This window comes from Trematomus bernacchii, unplaced genomic scaffold (assembly GCF_902827165.1).
Source record: "Trematomus bernacchii unplaced genomic scaffold, fTreBer1.1, whole genome shotgun sequence".
NCBI classification, from domain to species: domain Eukaryota; kingdom Metazoa; phylum Chordata; class Actinopteri; order Perciformes; family Nototheniidae; genus Trematomus; species Trematomus bernacchii.
The window spans coordinates 3,399,386-3,419,644 of NW_022987593.1; the positions used below are offsets into that span (position 1 = coordinate 3,399,386).

Here is a 20,259-nt window from a genome sequence, read left to right on the forward strand (position 1 = left end):
AGCAAAGTCACGGAGGGGTCCATAGGAGGCACAACAAGGTCACAGAAAGTGAAAAACCACCAACACCTAATTGCTAACAGCCTGACACAACTCATGCTAATCAGATTAACTGCTTTGCTGAAATGCATGAGTGTTTTTACAAACTGTCTTACATACCTCGGGCCTTAGCGACACATATTTACTACAGACAATAACAAAACACAAACAGGTTTTTTTGCTAGTCATGAAAAGTAAAAAAATCATTCATAGATTTCAGATTTGTATTCTTTCCGCGATTCGTTCATACTTTTCATTGTAGCCCATTTGTGTTTATACTGTAATTTCTGTCATATATGCTACTGGAACTTCTTATAGAACTACAGCTAACAGAACAAAATGGGTCTTTCAACTGTGACGGTGGCCATCCATCTTTTATTGTTTGTCCTAATAAGTGTTATTATGATTTAAGCAGCAGCTTGCTGGGAGCCCTTACCCTCCAGGTCAACCATCATCAGCTCCTGCTTGTTCTTGACCTTGCCGAGGTTCTTCGCTTTCTCCTCCTCCTCCGTCAGCTGGGAGGTCATCTCTCCGATCCGGTCCTCCAGCAGCTTTTTCTCCTGTTGGGTGAAATAATAGATTATACAAGTAAATTATACTGTCACTTTAAGACAGTCTTATCTACTCTAAAGAGGTGAAACGGTCAACATTTTTCTATGAATCACTAATATTTATTACCTTATTTTATCTAATTTATAGACTGTTTTTTCTTTCTGGCTCTTGTTTGACCCATCTTTGGCAGATCTAATCCTCTCACCTTGAGGAACTTGGAGTTGTGGTCCTCCAGCATGAGAATGTCCTCCTCCATTTTCTTGATCTTGGCCTCGGCTGTCACTTTATCCAGCTGCAGCTTCTGTCTCGCAGCTTCCTCTTCATCAAGCTGCTCCTCCAGGTCCTGTGGAGAGGGAAACACACACACACACACACACATATGTAAACCAGTGCAAAGAAGCTATAGACTAAACACTCACATTTTTAAAGTGATGGAAGTCTGACATATAAAGCTCTCTAAAGCTACAACACTTTGCATTAAACTGTAAAATCATTTTACAACATTTAATATTTATGAATAGATAAAGGATCCAAGTGAGAAAAACATCTCTTAAGGAATAACTTAGGAGTTTACCAATTGCAAACTCAGCTACTCAAATATGGAATCCTACTCTCTTCAACTTTTATAAAAATGCCAAAAGGTTATTTAAATGTTCAAATGAGGACAATTTTGATATGCAACAACTAATGGGATGAATTTCAGCATATCAAAATCAAAAATAGGCGAGTGATTGGAGCGCGTAGGAGTTTAAACAGATGAGGATAAACACCTGGATGTGTGACTGCATCTTCTTCTTCTCATTCTGCATGCTCTGGTTCCTCTCCTCCTCCTCCTCCACCCTGGACTCCAGGTCGTGAAGGATCTCCTCCAACTCTTGCTTCCTAGAAAGCAGACGAACTCTCATCTCTTCGGCCTCGGCAAACAGCTCCGTCTCTGCGTGGAGTTGTTCGGCTAGGATGTTCTTCTCTTCTATGAGCTGGAGAAGGGAGAGAGTTAAAACATATATCCAGCCTTCTTAGCCATTAGATTGATTCCTTCCATTTTTAATTAACAAAATGATATAAATCCTTACAGGATTAAAATCATGTTTCAATTATGAGTCATTGTTGCAAAAATGATCTGAGCTTTAAGCCCATTATGTTCTGTACTTTCCATAACGGAGTGCATGTTTACCTGTTGGTGTTTCCTCTCCATCTCCACCAGCTCGTTCTCCACCTTGAGCTGCCTCTCCTTCGTCTTCACCAGCTCCTCATCTTTGGCTTGCATCTCCTCCTCCTGCCTGGTCACCTGCAGCAGAGGCTTCACCTGACAGAGTAGAAGAGAAGACAAACAAATCAACCTCCACAGGGTTTTAAATTGTTAAATATTTAAAATTAAGTTAATTTAGTTTTTTGCTAAAATGGACACTTGCCAATCACGATTAAATGACACGTTGCTACATAACATAGTAGCAATGGTGTTTGCTGTTTTATTTTCGATGTATGTTAACACTTTGTTAAGCCATGCGGACACCCTGCTCTAATAAGCTCAGTAAGGCAAAAATAGGATTAACTTTATTCTCCACCTTGGCAAGAATCAATCAAAAACGTTTGGACTTTATTGAGCTGTACTCCTCAGCAGATGGAGTTTGCTTAACTCAAAACCTTAAAACCCTTTTCTTTGATGACAACATGAAACGCTTGCAAATTCCAATACAATAGGGAGCAAAACATTTTAAAGCCTTATGGAGATATTGAGTATTCTCCATTTTCTGTTTTGTCCTTGTTTGAGGTAAATGTTGAGGTATTCCATCACTCATTTCTGAAATGCTCAGATCTTTAGCTGGAGCAGAAGTGTACAGCTGTGATGCTGTCAGGGTTTCTCACCTTGGTGAAGAGCCTCCACCACTGCCAGTGTCGCAGCTTCAAATAAGCAGCACAGTTCCTCTGGAGGACCTTCAGGGCACTCAGCTGCTGCTGCTTCTTAACAAAGGCCCTAAGAGAAGAAATGGAACAATAATAGCCATGTTGAGGTAGAGTGGTGCATTTAAAGTCTGCAGTATTTAAAAAACCAAAGTTTGGCTGGATTGAGTGAACAGATGAGCTGTTAAAGCAGCAAACAAACTAATAAATAGTGTATTCCCTCACTGCTCTGATAATAATGCTAAATCTCAACGGGTACTACTAGTACTTGTGATTTTTTCTATGGGAACTACCAGGATGAGCTTCAAGCACAAAGTTGTGACTTGACATGAGAAATGCCTTTACACCTGACAAATGTGTGAGCTGCATCACTGTCCTTAAATCATCCTGTGCATTTAAACGCATATACATCTTCTAAAGTAATACATATAAAATAAAATAAAACAGAGATCTGGCACCCACTTGCGTGCCAAGTATCCACGGCAAACAGACTGGAAGTAGATGATGATGTCGGTGATCTTCAGATCTCTCTCCTCCTCCAGGTGAGCCAGGACTCCGGTTCTGAAGAAGATCTTACTCTGACCGATACGGAACAGGTTGGGGTCCAGCTCCAGGGCGTGGATCTATAAACAACACATAAACAGTTGTTAAGTATTTACCTCTGAAGGGTAACATTTTACATTTTGTTTTAATAAATCTATGACATGTTAAGGAAAAACAGTTTGACATCACAATCAAACAAGTATGTGTTTTAGAGTTTAAACTACAGGCTTTTCCCAAAGAATTTGGATTTAAAGAGGTAAGTTCTTTGATTTAAAAGTTCCTGGAAATTGATCAAAAGCAAAACAAAACTCCCTATATTTAGTAGCTCTGTCTCAAAACTAAAATACAGCAAGAACAAAAAAACAAACACTACCATTCTTTCACAGGCTTGTTTTCCATCCATGAAACCCTTGGGGATAGCATTAGGTGTCAGGATCTCATATCTGTGAACAATAAAGTACATCATGATCAGTACTTCTTTCTCCAAAAATGTTTATGGAGTTAAAAAGAAAGTGTCTTCTTTGTGGTTTGTCACCTTTGTCTGAACTCCTGGAAGACGATGCGGTTGGGGAAGCCCTGTCTGCAGATACGAATCCCCTCCAGGACTCCATTACACCGGAGCTGGTCCAGAACCAGGTGAGGCTCCAGTTTACCAGCCTGGAGGAGAAACAAATAAACAATTAAGACCAAAAACAAGTTTTTATATCGTACAATTTCTGCTCTTTAAACTGAACTGATATTAGCATTACTGGATTTCAAAGCAATTAACGCTATATAGACTGACCAGAAATCAAGTGACAGCAGACTCAACATGGTACAGGGTAAATCAATTATAATTTAATCGTTAATGGTCGCTGACTCTCCACTTTTCAACATGCAGATTCTAACAAATACATATAGATTCTTTATTTACTCTTTTTTCGTGGTTGGGGATGATGCAGCGGACAAAGTTGGGGTTGGTGTTCCTCAGTGTGGCCATGAGCTTGGTGAGCGACTCCTTGTAGAGCTGGCCCACCGTGCGGAACATGCCCTTTTTGGTTTTGTAGGTGGCGCCAAAGGCTGTCTCGTTCATCCCTGCCACCTGGTCCAGGCCCACGATGCGGTCGACTGGTGGGGAGAGGGGGAGAACTGGTTAGAGCGAGGAGACTTTGTGGGGGGGGGGGCAGAGAAAAAACAGCAGCAGCAGCCACACAATGACAAAATGTAGCTACATGAAGTGCAGATGGATGAAAAAGACATTACACACTGCAGTCTAACACTCAGGGTTATAACTAACACTAGTTTCTGCAGATGGGAAGTGTAGCATATCTTTTCCTAAGGGTGTGTACATACAGGGTCATATGTCATATTAACAAAGATGAATTTAAAGGCTTTATTTGGTCCTCAAGGATTAGAGAGACGATTCTTGATGGCAGCTACATGAACACTTTTCAACATTTGACTTCTAATATGTTAACACTAAAGGAGTTGCAGACACTGAATGAATAAATATTACAATAGACCTTTTTACAACCTATAATAAAATGGTACTCCAACAATTTTACCCATGAGGAGGAATTGACTACTCATAGTTCATGCTACTCAGCCTGTGAAAACAGTAGCATAATGTCTGACGCTGCAACTTCTGCATGTGTGCATGGTGATAAAGGAACCTGTCAGTTTGTGCAGATTTTTGTTGGGAATATAGAATATCGACAGAATTATTCATTACATATTGAAATCGTTTTATAATCTAGCAATAATGTCAGTAGACTTATTTAGTAATATGCTATGATTTAACACTCAATTAAATATACACTATGGCACCTGTTAATATCCAACTGTCTAAATAAAATCTGTTTGTCTAGTCACAGACTGCTGGAGAGACTGAGATGATGTATGGCCTGCCGTCTGGACCCTCACATTGAGGGCTGAGCTCGGAGCCAAAAACAAATACCGACATCTGCTTTCAATTTCCCGCTACTCTGATCCTATCTAGGCAGGAGGAAGGCGGGAAATTAATGTCATTAAATAGTCTTCAGTCAGGACTCGAACCCTAAATTGCTCGTGGATGTATCACATGACAGAGGAGGGACAGAAACAGAAATAATCTATGAAGCTGCAAGCAGCTGCACTCCATCCAAACACTTGCTTCTGGGCTATTGGACACACAGAGATCACAAGAACCATGTCAGCCTACAAAAATGCTGACACAAATTAAAGCACGTTGATTCGACTAGAGGGAGCAGTTGAATATATTCTAAATATTTAGGAGTGACTACTGCTTTTGGCTGAGACAAGGGAGCCATGCAGCCTGGAAGCAAATGGGAGCCATTGTAGCTATGACAGACACAGCACCGGCTGAAGCATGACACATACAGATCTGGGCAAAAATATACCAGTACACTTTTAAGAACCTCTCTGGCATTTTTATTTTGCCTACTGGTACATTTTTTGCTATTATTATTTTGGCCCAGATCAGCTACAGCACGACCCATTCATTCACCTTCGGGGTCATCCAGACTAGTGACATTGTCATAGAATGAAGCCCTTTGAATGATCGGAATCTCTACAACACAGAGAAAGAGACAGGGAGGGGAGGGCGACGTTAAGTGTATCCTCAGTTATCATAAACGAACAGGCTTTGGTCAACAAGGAGAGCTGTTGTTAGTATAGGCTTGAGTGAGAAGCAAACAGGTACATACATACAGAATTTTAACGGATGAGTTACTAAAATTGATTATTTTTAACACCATTTGAAATGTTTAGAGATAAGAAAGTAGCAGCTTACCATCTTTCCAAAGTTCACCCACAAATTTGTCAGTTGACTGGTGCAGGAGACTGGCCACGTTGTCGTTCAGGGGATCCATGTTCTTCATCAGCCACTCGTCGGCCTTGTAGTCCACCTGGAACAATCACATGTACAACTCAGAGATATGGACAAAACTAATACCTTATTATTATTACAGCACATTTAAGGATTTGTTTGAAGTTTTAATTTCAATATGTCAATAAACATTAGCTCTTCAGGTTTTATTGTTATTCTGTTTATGTCATTGAATGCCAAAAGTATATTTGAGGTAAAATGTCTCCATTAGATAGTTTAAGCCTTGTTTATACATTTACATTTTCACTGCTCACACGCACTAAAATATAAAAAGCAAATACAAATATTTATGTTAAGTTATTATGTAAACAAGGAATATGGGCCGATAGAAATGGAGATAAGATTATTTATTTTTAACCCTCAAATATTAATTTTGGTAAAAACCTTAAACATTGAGAATTGGCAGGGGTCTCACTGGGGGTCTGTGGGGAGCTCAAACTATAACTTAGTGGGATGAACAGGATGTAATTTGACAGAAGAGGAAACATAAGGAGAAAGGATTAGCTATAAAGTATCGGCTGTATCAACAACTCTATCAATGTGTATTCTTGTGTAACCATCCAGACTGGGTATTAATGCCTATGATGCTTAAACATATATTCAATAAGAAATCTCTGTATAAATATTTTGTATATCTGACAAATTGACATACTACGAATACTAACGTTATATACTGCACAGGTCACACTTTATTGTAGCGTTTCAGGCTGCATTTGAGAGGTAATATTTTGTGTGCATACTCCTGTTGACAACCTTTACAACCTTTGGCTTAATGGGGCTGCAGATATTTCTCCACAGCAGATGTTCTTACAGTTCAACCTCTGTGTTTTTGACTGATTGTGGTGTAAGACGTCAAAGTTCACTTAATGGTAAGCAGATGTGTTCCTCAGCAGGTCTCCCTGCAGAGACTGAGTCCTGTTGGATAACACACCTCACAACTTCCAAATCCACTCCAATACTAAGTCATATAAATCAAACCAGGAGTCAGTATTTCCCTGAAATCCCACCACAGGAGAACATTGCATCATTTTCAACTTCTGTCTTGGTGTTTACATTTTACAGAAGAATATCAGGGAGGAAAAGAGGTGTAGTGGAAAATATGAGTGTAGACATTAATAAAGCAGCTGGTCCTGCAAGGGAGCCATATATATATTTATATATATATATATATAACATACTGTATGTTTCTAAGTAGGATGGAAGTACAACAGAACATTCACTCCACTCTAGGAACTGCCCTGGCAATGAAACTTAACTATAAGGGTATCAGTTGTATAAGCATAGATGATTAATAAAATGATCCTTTCATTATGTGTCTGTGTCTGTGAGTGCAGTTTGGAAGAGAGCCTGGCCTATAATCTTTAAACAAGCTCCATAAACTGAGAGCTTTATCCTTCAGTGGGTGAACCCATTGTTTTCCTTTGGAGAACCCACCAGCAGTGGACTTAACAAAGACAGAAACCTGCTGAGTGTAATTCCTAAAGACATTTTCAAAAAGGAGCGTACTTTGCCAGCGTAGTGGATGATGCAGAAGTCGGCCTCATCCTTGAGCTGCCGAGGTTTCTGGAACTTGGAGTGTGTGCCCTGCTCCTGGCTCAGCTTATCGATAAAGCTCTTGTCCGTGGCCTTGGGGAACCAGCACTCTTCATCCAGCAGAGCCAACACTCCTGGAGGGTTCGCCTGAAGGAACAATAAGAAGACAGAACTCAAGCCTTGGGAGAGAGAGGCATTTGTATTTATAACAGTGAGATAAAACTTAAAGTATTTGTATTCTGTGTTTATTATTCAGGAGCGTTATGGTTGGCATCTCAAAGACTAACTATCAACTTTGACTCAATGCAAATATAACTAAGCAAATGTTTGTTCATTAATTTATTTCCTAAAACGCATAAAATGTAGCAGGTGGTTAAAAAACAAGCATGATTTATTTCTTTTTAAATTTGAAAAAAAATACTGTGTATCCAGTTAAATATTGTATACTGGATAAGAAAAGTATTATGAAACTTAAGAGTGTGTTTTTAACAATGAGACATAGCTTAATAGTTTAAATAAATAAGTGGAAAATATTTGTTGAAGAGTTTAAGTATGTTCAAAATAAAATAAGTAGATCAGCCAATCATCTACACTGACCGGCCTCTCGATGAGGTCGATGCAGGGCTGCAGGTCGAGGCCGAAGTCGATGAAGCTCCACTCGATGCCCTCCCTCTGGTACTCCTCCTGCTCCAGGATGAACATGGTGTGGTTGAAGAGCTGCTGCAGCTTCTCGTTGGTGTAGTTGATGCACATCTGCTCGAATGAGTTCAACTGTAGTAGGGAAGAAATACAAAGAAAAACAATACAATACAATAATGAAATATGTGTAAATGACAAGAGCTCAAAACCTCAAATGTAGATAGCTTGTAAGAGAAACACAACAGAAGCAAACATGACCGTCAGCTGTTAAAGACAAAAACATTTTCTCCAGCCACAACCCGACAAACATTCTTATTTTAAGATTAAAACTTGTAAAGATTTTATCCAAACCTGAAAAATCTCAAAACCAGCAATGTCCAGGATGCCGATGAAGGACGCCCCCTGCCGTTTGGTTCTGTCCAGAGCTTTGTTAATGCGATGGACCAGCCAGCGGAACAGACGCTCGTATGTCGCTTTACCCAAAGCTTCAACAGCAAAGTCCGCCTGGAGGGAGAAAAGGAGACCAGAGGTCAAATAAGACAATGTCAGGTGAGGAAGAGCGGCCATGGCAGAGAGCGAGCACAGGTAGATCGGGGCAATAGTCAGTAGAATTCAGATTCAGAAGTGGACTCTTACATCTTGGAGATACTGTATACCGTTAATGTGACAGACGTGTATTGATATCTAAAACAGTTGAGACAAAGGCTGTTTGATTGAGCTGAAGCCATAATGATCAGAAGTCTGCAATAGCACTTTAAAATGAATGATTTATAAACAGGACACGTACTTTGGAGAAGTTTCAGAGAAAGTAAAACTTGCCTTCGTATGTGCTCAGTAAAATACAATACAAGGCAAGATATCTTTTTTTTTCCTTCACTGGTACAGCCATCACTTTTTAAAATGTTTCAACTTCAGAGTTTTTATTTCATGTCGATTCGTTTTACAACATTCCCCATGGAGCTCAGCGGCTGGAGAAAAAGCTAGGCGGATGCTTCAAACAAAGGAATAGAAAGAAAACAAACCTGCATTTTTTGCCATTCATGTACAACTTTAAAAATGAATCACTGATCAAAATAATTCGATTTTTTTTTTTTTTCAATAAACTGATCGGTTTGCAGACAGATCTTTGCAGCTCTAGTCACTATGAAGTTGTACTGATGATTTAAATGAAGAATCGAATCCAAAAATGAAACCGGCTTTCACTCCTGGAAACCATGATTAGTGTTACGGTGGATCTGAGCTGGAAATGAAAGATGATGACTTGTTGTTCGCTCACTGACCTGCTCTTTAGTCTGTGCTTTCTGGACGTAGTCTCTTCCCACTTTGATCCTCGGGGACAGGATGGCTCTGGTGAACTCCATGACATTCAGACCCAGCAGATGACAGAGCTTCTGGGCAGCTGGGAGACAGAGATGGGAAAAACACACAACAGGGAATACACATTTATTTAAATTAGATTAAAAGGAGGCTACACAATTCTTAAAAGGGTATATTTGATCTATACCTGAATGTTTAATGTCTTTTCAAGATAGGAAACAAAACATTACGGAGACAATTTTTTGGTTTTGATATTGATGAAAATCTTTCCCAGTGTTGCATTGACAATATGTTACTGAATCTATATTATTACACATCGTTAAAAAAAAGCTATAGAACCTTAAGATGAAGCAGAAATCTTTTTAAAGATGTTCCCTCAATAGATTTAATGAGGGAAAATGTAATATTTTACATGGCTGGATATAGTGGAAAAGTAGAAAAGCATGATCTGCTTAAGCTCAGCCAAGTCTTACGACTAAAAAAACCATCTGCCTCAGTCTTGGATTCTGCTTGTTGCATTTGGGAATACCTGGCTGAGCTGCATCACTGGCATTGGACTCATTCTCTCTCCCTGTCTCCCTTATTTGAGGGCCAAATTACGCAGTGCCTCATGTGGAGGAACTGAAAGACTCTGCCCCATTTCTTTCATGAGTAAATCCTCATAATAATGTGGCTTAATGGCCGGTTGACTGGGCCCGGGGAGAGAAAAGACATAAATCACTAGTTCCTCTGTTCTGTGGATAAGGACGCAGCGTGAGGGAGGCAGGGAAAGGGGAGGAGAGGAGTTGAAGTATATATGGGAAGAGGAAGAGGAGGAAAATAATCTCTTGACCTGTGAGCTGGGAGGTTATAAAGCAGATGTAAAAGGATTGCAACCTGCGCATGTCTGTGTGTGTGTGTATGAGTGTGCGTGGGATACATACCAGTATTATCAGGCATAGAGGCTTGATCAGAGTTCCTCTCCTTCTTAAAGCTAATGTTACCAAACTGAAGCACAGAGGACACCACCTTCAGCATGGCTACAGATATAAAAAAGGGAAAAATATTAATATTGTAGTGACATTTTTTAGCATTACATGGATGTGTTTAAGTAGTGGAACTGACAAAAACAGGTGTGCTTTTTTATGGTCATGTACTAAACAATTTGATCAAATCCCATTAAAATGACAAACTATTTAACCATCACCTTCATTTTCTTTTCACTCAAAAACGCAGCATTGCATAAACACAGGTACAGTACAGAGATGGCTTGTTTCTCTGTGAACAATACATTCAGAGGGACCTTGAGAAGTCATTTTCTCCGTAGTAATGAAAGCAACACTTTAATGTTTATGCATGTTTCTTGCTAGTGTTGTGGTAACGCACACAGAATCTCCTCATGGCCGAAGCTCATGATGTTCATGGCATCCATCGTCTCCTGGAAATTATCTTTGTCCTGCTGGCCGGGGATCGTGATGTTTCCGTTAGACATAAACCGGTAGCTGTTGAATCCTTCCAAAAGCAGGTCCGCTGTAAAGAGAGATGTGAATAAAACATTAAAAGAAGTGGTTAAGATGTGATGTTTTGAATGTGAGCTATTTCATATTATTATTATTTATACTGTCAACTTGTATTTTACTAAGTTCAGCTGCCAAAAACAGATTTGGTCGAGATTGACAGAAAAATGATATACCTTGATAGTTTTAAACTTCAGTCTACTTACATTTGAGGTGCTCTCCAGCTCCAGCCAGCAGCTGGTAGAAAACGTGGAAGGTGCGCTCATCTTTGGCTTGACGAATAGCTCTGGATTTCTCCAGTAAGTCTGACACAGAACGGTCAAGAAAATATCAATTTGGTCGTTCATTTGGACATAGAATCAAAACTTGTTTACATGAGAAATGCTTCCTAGATTACAGGTCCAATTTGTAGACAAATCCAGATCAAAATGTATTTATGAAAATGTATTGAAATATCCTTTGATTTATTTTTCAACTTCCAATAAACGCTTTACGCTTTATGAATATCTTATCTACATCAACACGCTACTTAGTGCTGGTCCATCGTTTCAAAGCAGGATACAGGTTTCAATATTGGCTCCAACGATGTATCCGGTGACATCAAAGTTGATGCGGATGAATTTCCCCTGCAGAGATTAACACAGACTAATGTTCAGAAAGTGCACAAGACAAGATATACAGAAATCAATCTGTTACATAACTCTGTTGTAACACAAGCTGAGGCCTCATGGTGAGGATTAAGCTTGATGTTTATATATATAACATCAAACTTAAAAAGCATGAGACTAAGACAAATCATCTACACACAGAATAGGTTATAGACGTGCTTATATTCAAAACATCCCCATTATTTTGACACACAGGACTTCAACCAGCATCATTTCATTTTACTGTAGTACTTTTAGATAAAAGGGTGGGAACATGAAAGGTCTGTTTGTGCAATGATGGTCGCAGGCTGGAATAAGGGATGGATTAGACTTTGATGCACATCAAAAAATGCAACCTATCTACATGAATATTCATTTTCTATACTTACAAAACGTGACGAGTTGTCATTTTTCACTGTTTTAGCATTCCCAAAAGCTTCAAGGATGGGATTGGCTTGTAAAAGCTGACGTTCCAATTCACCCTGAAAAACAGAGGGATGTTACAGCAGGCCTTTGACTTATCAGCAACAAAAACAGAGTATAAACTTGTGAATGACTGATTATAGAAAAACATACATGCAGACAAAGACAGATGAAATATTGTCATGTGTTTAATACAGACAGATGTCATGTTATCCCTTCACTAACAAAGTCATTTGCATCCAAAGCAACACCAGGCAGAAACAATGTGAAAACATCTTATAAAGAGGCAACCTCTGTTTGATGTAACATTTCTGAAGGTATAGATACATATGTCCTTCTACCTCTTTAAGGTACGATGTCATGTACATGTATGTCAAGTGATTTCTTTTTGGTAATGGCAATTCCCAGTCAGTTTTTGTTAATAGCAATATGTTGAAGGAAGATCGAGCCAACATCTTCATGTGATAGAAAAAACTAATCCTGTGAAAATGGTGTCATCATCATAACATCTTTCACAACCAAGTTTATTCAATTCGCATTAGTTTTATATTTTTAAGTGTAATGTGATTGAGGGAGATTTCTGGGAAGATGTTGTCTTTTTGTTGTGAGAAAAGCCAGACAGCCTATCCTGTCACACCACAGAAACACTTTGGCTTCATTTCATCAGACTGTACAAAGAAGCTAAATAAATAAATAAACGCGTTGTGCAGATGTTTGGACAGGTGGTGCAGTGTGTTTGCATCTCAGCCACATTGTGGGCTTTGTCACGACCACAGAATCCAAAATGGCTGAGAGAAAAACACTTTCTTCTGCTATGTTACTTTTCTTCTTGTGGCTGAGTGGAATACTTTCAAATTACTTCAGAAATAGCTGCACACACAAAGGGTTGGAGGAGGCCATTTTCCACATAAGGGAGCTCTCTGGAATGAGGAATCAGCATTGCACTCAGGATGTGAGGCATGTAATGTGATCTTCGGCCCGGAGAGCATGATGGGCTGCTTTTAATTCAGCTTTTTATGCAGCTGGAAAGAAGCAGGGCTAAACTAGATCAACTCTGCCACCGCTTTGAAAGCTGGAAAAGGACCAGGAATGGGGTTTAAACCAAAAAACCTTTGTTTCTACATAAACACAGGCCTGTGGTGCAACTTAGTAGCTGGAAATTGTTCATTGGCAGCTTCTACCCATCTGTGTGGTCTGCTGTACGCACATAAACACAAAGAGCAGATTACAAACACCGGTGGGGGGGCAATTAGGCAGCATTAGAAGTTGACCCACATTCCTGATAGTGAGCATGCCAGGCTTCTGACAGCCAACAGAGCTGCCTCCCTCACATGAGCCGGACAATTGTTGTGTAGCTGTGATAAACATTTAGGCAACCTGAGAGGACTCACAACTACTGATCTCCCGAAACACATACAAAATCATTCTTGTCATCTCCGATAAAACTAATTGTTCTGTCTTTTTAGAAAATATTTAGCTACATGCATGTCTCTCATCAAAGTGCAGGCTGTCTGTACTGTAGGCCATGGAGCGTTACTTTAGGACACATTGAGTGGAGTCCAAAGAGGATCAGTCAAAACTGTTCCACTAAATCTCATGAAGCAGAGACAAGATGTGGATGTGTACTCGTAGCTCTACATCTGCTCTGGAGGTCTCAAGGATAGGTAAATATTACAAGTTGCTCTTATCATCAGCAGAAGAAGGAGAATTGGGAATGACATGCAGTGTGTGGAGAGGTACGAGCCAAAGGGGAGAAATCATGTGGGGCGACAAACCTTCGAGGCTTAATATAACTTAGTGTATGAAATGGCCCACTAGATACAGGTCAAGTGGTTAGGATGAGCTGGCTTGAACACCAGTGAAGCACTTTAATTTATTTTAGGTACGTTTGCTACATATATATGTGATGTAACTTTTGCTGTTGTCTGATTTCATTAGCTGTAATGACAACTGGAGGATATTCATTCTTCTATTCAGTAACAAATATTCATTAATTGATAGAAAACTAGCCAAGTCTACCAATTAGACTTTCATGGACTGACTGATGAAGCTACATCATTTTATCTGATTCTGTTAATGCAGTTACAAGAAAGATTTTGAATAATGCCTGGCTTAATTATATCTTGTTTTTTCCCTGTCAACCACAAATGCAGACACCTCTGGATATATCTATAACACATTCTACCAAATGTAAAATAATATTGGTTGAAAAAAATAACAAGGAATTCCCTTTTTTCTAATTGTTAATCCATAGTGATAGCATGGTATCTATCTGCTTAAAGAAGCACATACGTGTAAAAACCGAAGATTAGAGCAAAGATTGAGCTCCATGAGGGTAGGGGTCCTCACACTGTAAATGTTAAATGTCTGATAGAAGAAGTATATTAACTCAGTGAGGACAGGAAGTGCAGATCATGCAGTGTCAAAGTTAGGTTGATAAATACTGCTGGATGACAGTTGCTTTTTAGGTTAAAGAGGAGATGGAAACAGAGTGGGATAGCACCCCTTTTATATTGTTAGTTAGGCGAGATAGGTGAGAAACTACATACTACTCACATAAAACAGGGATCCACTCTGCAGGAATAGGGAAATTCAATTGTTATCATGGAGGATAATAAATTGCATTAATGTCATGGATACAAGTTAACCTGTAGTTCAAGCTAAACATTTTTAATGAGGCCTTATTGCCGTCATCTAGGTATAACCGACAGCAGTCTAATCGTGGAATTAGCAACAGTTTATATTACAATACATCAGTGGTTCATAGTTACTCAGGTTATGTTGCTATCAGAACTACCTGCAGCGCTCTAGGTCAGGTGACAACATTCTCAAACACAAATATAATATACACCTTGCTTTCATATTGGCAATTATTATCATTATTGCAGCAGCAGAAGTGGCTAGGCTTCATATAGCTTAGGTTGGCTCAACATGTGACAACCACATAAATACATACAACATGCATATGACTGTTTCTGTGAATCATAATAATGGCAAGCACATTTAAAGTGTGGTACGTCTAACAGAAGTCATTCACATAAAACACACTTAAGGGAGACTGAGAAATCATGCAAAGATTTGAAATGTACTTACAACTGCATTTTGGGCCTGACAGAGAGAGACAATGTAAAAGCTAAATATGCTGTTTTGAGGTATTTGAACTTATTAAAGCACACTAAGTGTAAACTGACACATCTGGTGTCTTCGAACTTATTGACATTGTTTAATTATCCCATTTCAGACAGGCCTTTTTAGACCAAAAGTAAGAATGTTTGATAAGAAAATGTGAGTCTAGCATGCACAACAGAACATGGAGTATAAGAAAGTAAAGAGACTTGCCTGTTGTTTCACTGGTTTGGGGGATTCTGGCTGTTTGGTACAGATAATCAAATGCACATTGTTAGATTTTGTACACAAAGAGCCATATTGCCTACTACAGGAGCTGGTATTTACAGAATAAAACCCCCTTATGGTCAAGCTGATCATTAGTTATTTATAATGTTTGTTACATTTTTAATAGGGTCAAAATAAACAACCTGGTCTTAATGGATTGTGGGGCCATTCAGAGAGATAAGAGGGCATAGTGTTAATGATTCATTTTAAAATCCAACGTTAGTAATTCACCTTTTATGGATCTTTTCAGTCTTCTCTATGGCTTTGAGAAGATATTGCTTAAATAACTTAGAGCGATGAGAGAATACTCACAGGCGTGTTGTGGTCTTTTCTTCCTTTGTGGGAGGAGGCCACATGTGCCAGGTACTGTATGACCTTTTTTGTGTTTTCTGTCTTGCCAGCTCCTGACTCACCTCTGTGGGACAAAGGAGACACACACAAAACAGACATCTTCAGAACAGTGTGTGTGAAATACTTAACTCTTCAGAATCAACCCTTTAAGTCTACATCCCAGTCACTTGTTGATCTTTAAAAACTGTGTCAATAAAGTTACTGTCTCTTAGCTTTACAGATTTGCAGGTGCTTCTGGGTGATGACAGAACACAAGACCCATCCTCTTTTCCACAACAAAGTAATGTGAGAATAATATTTAGACTGAAAGTATATTCTGGTGAGTAGTCTTGTCATGTGTCTCTTTCTCTGCAGTGCTTTTTCAGCGTGTCAGTCAGGTTTAGTCCTGTGGTCGCTGGCCTGTTGATGTGCAGCCTGCTTTTATCTGCTCTTTTCATACAGTGACCACGGCATTGAAAAACTGAAACAATTCTCCAAGCCATGCAAAGATTTTAGGGAAGCAGTTTAGATTTAGAGCATACTTGAGGTTTTACAGTAAGCGTACATTTGCATACACCAAGTATGCACAAAATATTGTTTTTCCTTTCAGATAGAGAGAGTGTGATGTGGCTGAAAGTAAGGACTGGGATAACTCTGTGTTACTGTCAGTCCTTTAGGCTGCTGTGAACAGAGGGAAATCATGGAGGGATTATGTCTGTTTTTTTCTCTGCTCCCTCTGCTCCCATATTTCAGAAAAATATACACAGGTAGCTGACTTTGACATTATTTAGTTTGTTAGTGTTTTATATTATTTGCAATGAGTTTGGCACAATCTGAGCACCAAAGCCAAAGCCCTCGAGATCATGCATATAACCTTTTTGTGTGAAAGCATGAATATATCTGTCTTTTGTTTAAAAAAATAATCCGTCACGATCTGTGCTTTACAAAGACATGTCGCCTCAAATGTAATATTTTCTTTGCTTTTCCGTACTCTGATGTAAATTCGTCATCACTGTCTAGGATCAGATTACGTGGGTTGAATATGACCTCATTTGTATAATATGTTATTCATTCAAAATAAAGCCAATTTTTTTTTTTTAAAGTCATCTCAAAATTATATTTTCAGCTTTGTTTGTGTTGGGGTTGTATTTTGTTAAATGTAAAGTTATTTTATAAATGATAGTCTGACACACACTATGCATATAGAGGGTGACACAAACTCCTCACTATTCACCCTGCATGAGTAACTGGGCTGTTGCTGGTTTGTGTCTTGATAGCCTCTCTGACATTTTCTTTGGTGACATTCCTGTCATATGTAGACACTTGTCACTGAAAGGACGCCAGAGGGCTGTGTAGCAAATATGTCAGGCATTTCTCAGATCCACATTTCACACTTTCTCTCAAGTAGTGACAGTCTGGTCAATGTCACTGAGACACACAATCTACAATGACTGTGAAGGCACGGGGCAGATCGTTCACTTGCACTCCTGAACTGTAGTTTAATTACCAGTGCATGTATTATTGTCCCTTTGAATTGCATTTATTTCAGAGGAACGAAATGCCACAGAGAATGATATACTGCACCAAGTGATGTTATTTCCGAGAATAAAAAGGGGGGAAAAGACAAGAATAAGGATAGTGAATCAACCATGAATTGTATGCTATACATTGTGTATACACTGAGGGCTCAGTTTAATTCATAATAAGACCCGCAGGCATAAAAGTATAGGCTTTGGGTTACCAATTGTTTAATCGACAACCAATAATAAACTAAACAATATGCTGAAATAACAACAGTTTCAATAAAGTACAAGAAATGTTATTGTAAAATGTATATTTATGAAGCAACTGAGGCTGTATACTTACGTGCAAAGAATGGACTGGTCCTCTCGATCTGTGAGAGACAGGAAGAGGGGAAAAAGGGAGAAGAAGCAAGAAAAAATGAAACCTCAGCAGTCTTTGATTCAGTCTCCACTGAGCTTTCTCAAGGTTTGATTGACAACCTCATCACCAAAACACCATGCCAAAAGTAAAGTCTTATCAGCAGATTGTGGATTTATAGGTCAAAGTCAGTCTTAGCCCATGTGAGCTTGACATCAAATGTTTTAATATCATGTTTTCACAGCCCGTGCCTCGTTTTTTTGTAGGCTCAGGCTTCACATCATTTCACCACAGGTATTTCCTGGAATGCAGAGAAGTGGCACTGTGAAGTCAAGTCACTGCACAGGAGAGATAAGGCAACTATAATGTCAGCTTTATATATTTATTTTGTATTGGTACTTTAGAGGTTGCTGATCCGAGGTAGGATTTTGAGTCCTGGCGAGAGAAATCGCTGATTAGGTAAAGATGAACGATCCTGGGCAGAGAGTCTTAGTGAATGCATTTTAAAGCTTAAGTATCTACCAGATAGTTAGGTTAAAGAAGCCTTAATAGTGTCTGTGTCATGTGTTTGGCATACATTTAAGTTTTTTAAATTTCATGAAGTCTCTCTCTAAAAATGGTTGGCTAGATTAGTTGAAGGAAATGTGCACATATTTGACTGACTATGGCATCAACCATTCACAGCATGGTGACACAAAGAGTGATCCAATTCTTAAATATTTTCTTGTGAAAAATGTTAATGTGAGGTCTGCTGAGGGCAATTTATACTGTGGTCGTGTGGCAGTAAAAAATGATGTCTAATGTGTGTCTCCATTAACCTCCGGGGTATTCCAGTTTGAAATGCCTTAAGAGCTCAATAGGGTGAATTAATGGTGATGATGTCATGGGAAAACAGTACTCTGTCTTCCTGTCGATGGCCCCCACAGGGACAGGGCCTCCTGTCAACGCCCATGGCTGGCTAAGCAGCAAGAAGTCCAAAGATAAGATAAAAGCAATCAGACACTCTGCACTCTATTCTTCACTCTGTAGAGCTTTGGCCCTGACTGCAACTGTGTTAGATCCATTCAGTACGAACAGACGCCATGTCATGATTAAGTTAATAGTAAAATCAGGACTATGGATCAAGATTATCCTTTTATATTGGGAAACAGTTGTATTAAACTTGAACATTTAAATTTGCCAACAATAAATGTGTCCAATGTGGGACTAATAAAGGTATTCTGTAAACATAATGTTTAAATATTTGAATACAATTATCTTTGTTGTTGAAGTCAAATAATGAATCCCAAAAATATAAATCGCAGGTACATTATCATTTGCTCTGTAGCCTTAAAAATGTTTGGAATCTAAAAGAAGTTCATCACAGTGGGCTTAAAACAAGCACCTGTGATTGGTGCGACTGTTAAAAGATGAATTGGGCATCCATCTTATTTAATTCTGGCTAAGACAGTGGCCGTTTCTCAATGTCGAGTAAAGCTGCTGCAGAGCCACTATTTCAAGTATACTACGTCATCGAGTGGCGCCGAATGCTGGGCATTTAAACAGTCCTTCGGCGCCACTCGATGACGTAGTATACTTGAAATAGTGGCTCTGCAGCAGCTTTACTCGACATTGAGAAACGGCCACTTTCCTGTATTTGATGAGCAAGCACCTGGTCATCAAGTGTTCAGGATCTCAGAGGCCATTAATACTGTACTGTATTGCAAAGTCAACATGTTTGTTAATTGAAGGAGTTGCTGCTGATTGGCAAGCAGCTGCGTTAGTGGATTACCTTTGGAGAGGTTAGCCATCAATAACTCAGGGAGAGACACATTTTTCTCACTTTAAGTATAGCTGTGTGACCGAACCATTCCTGCTTTAACATGCATGTGTACCTAAAGATGTCCTTTTAAGTTTCCAAATGTAATTCAGTAGCTCAACAACAGTCTGAACAAAATATTGCAAGGCAACAAGAGTTTGCAATTGTAATTTCTTTGGATCTGAAGTGGTACAGCAGGTGAAAATATAAACACAGTGATAAATAATGTTCCTAATTTAGTGGATGCGACCCCGTCTACGTCAGAATAGTTAAGTGATCTGTTTGAGCAGCATATAATACAAATAAGATCCATGGCAAAGGAAAGCAAGCTTTTTGCAAAAACCTACTAGTTTCATTGAGTTCCTCTGCCCTTCCAGCAAAAAAGCTAAGACGATATAAAAGATTAAAATCACAGAAGTAGATGTGGATAGCGAGCTGATCATTTAAACATAGAGCAGCAGAGCACTCTTGGTCCCTGACTGTGATCTAATTCTGCTCAGCATGGTTAGTCTGATGGCTCACCGATCATGAAATATGGTTTTATGCAAACTTTTCTTTTTACTCTACAACATATGACCTGCAAGTTTAGAACCTACCAAGTCATCCTATGGTTAATCTGAAGGGGTCACATACGTATTTTAACTGCTCAGTGCCCACATATCATGTTGCCACTCAATGTGATAGCATGTAATTTGGGGTGACAAGTAACCATTGCTTCATTTCAATGGGGTCAAAAGCTATAAAGGTTAGCAACTACTTCCCTCAGACAAGCTGTGAATATTTCAACTCATTTTGTACATGTTGATTCCCAGACTGGACCGTACTGCCAGGGGTTTCCTGGACTGAAGTGCTGACTGTGCTTTTTTGAGGTAAAACGGCGGAAAGTTATCTGACTGAGGACAC

At 39.2% G+C, this 20,259-nt stretch overlaps 1 protein-coding gene across 5 annotated transcripts in view; it reads right to left on the reverse strand.

The window, feature by feature from the left end:
- The window catches only part of LOC117481588 (myosin-10), a 56,610-nt gene that overhangs the window by 15,390 nt on the left and 20,961 nt on the right, over positions 1–20,259 (reverse strand). Inside the window, exons 4-28 of one of the 5 annotated variants that reach the window (XM_034129324.1) lie at positions 17,544–17,571; positions 15,660–15,762; positions 15,294–15,323; positions 15,048–15,062; positions 14,511–14,528; positions 11,921–12,013; positions 11,447–11,510; positions 11,091–11,189; positions 10,754–10,897; positions 10,312–10,407; positions 9,352–9,470; positions 8,423–8,575; positions 8,030–8,203; positions 7,406–7,579; positions 5,804–5,918; positions 5,519–5,581; positions 3,947–4,140; positions 3,569–3,690; positions 3,407–3,476; positions 2,953–3,113; positions 2,455–2,563; positions 1,763–1,894; positions 1,359–1,565; positions 794–931; positions 473–596 (exon numbers count right to left, since the gene is read on the reverse strand). In XM_034129324.1, coding sequence (XP_033985215.1) covers positions 473–596; positions 794–931; positions 1,359–1,565; positions 1,763–1,894; positions 2,455–2,563; positions 2,953–3,113; positions 3,407–3,476; positions 3,569–3,690; positions 3,947–4,140; positions 5,519–5,581; positions 5,804–5,918; positions 7,406–7,579; positions 8,030–8,203; positions 8,423–8,575; positions 9,352–9,470; positions 10,312–10,407; positions 10,754–10,897; positions 11,091–11,189; positions 11,447–11,510; positions 11,921–12,013; positions 14,511–14,528; positions 15,048–15,062; positions 15,294–15,323; positions 15,660–15,762; positions 17,544–17,571 — 2,745 coding nt within the window. The remainder of the gene's footprint in view (positions 1–472; positions 597–793; positions 932–1,358; positions 1,566–1,762; positions 1,895–2,454; positions 2,564–2,952; positions 3,114–3,406; positions 3,477–3,568; positions 3,691–3,946; positions 4,141–5,518; positions 5,582–5,803; positions 5,919–7,405; positions 7,580–8,029; positions 8,204–8,422; positions 8,576–9,351; positions 9,471–10,311; positions 10,408–10,753; positions 10,898–11,090; positions 11,190–11,446; positions 11,511–11,920; positions 12,014–14,510; positions 14,529–15,047; positions 15,063–15,293; positions 15,324–15,659; positions 15,763–17,543; positions 17,572–20,259) is intronic. The other 4 variants (XM_034129325.1, XM_034129326.1, XM_034129327.1 and 1 more) reach the window with 4 other exon arrangements.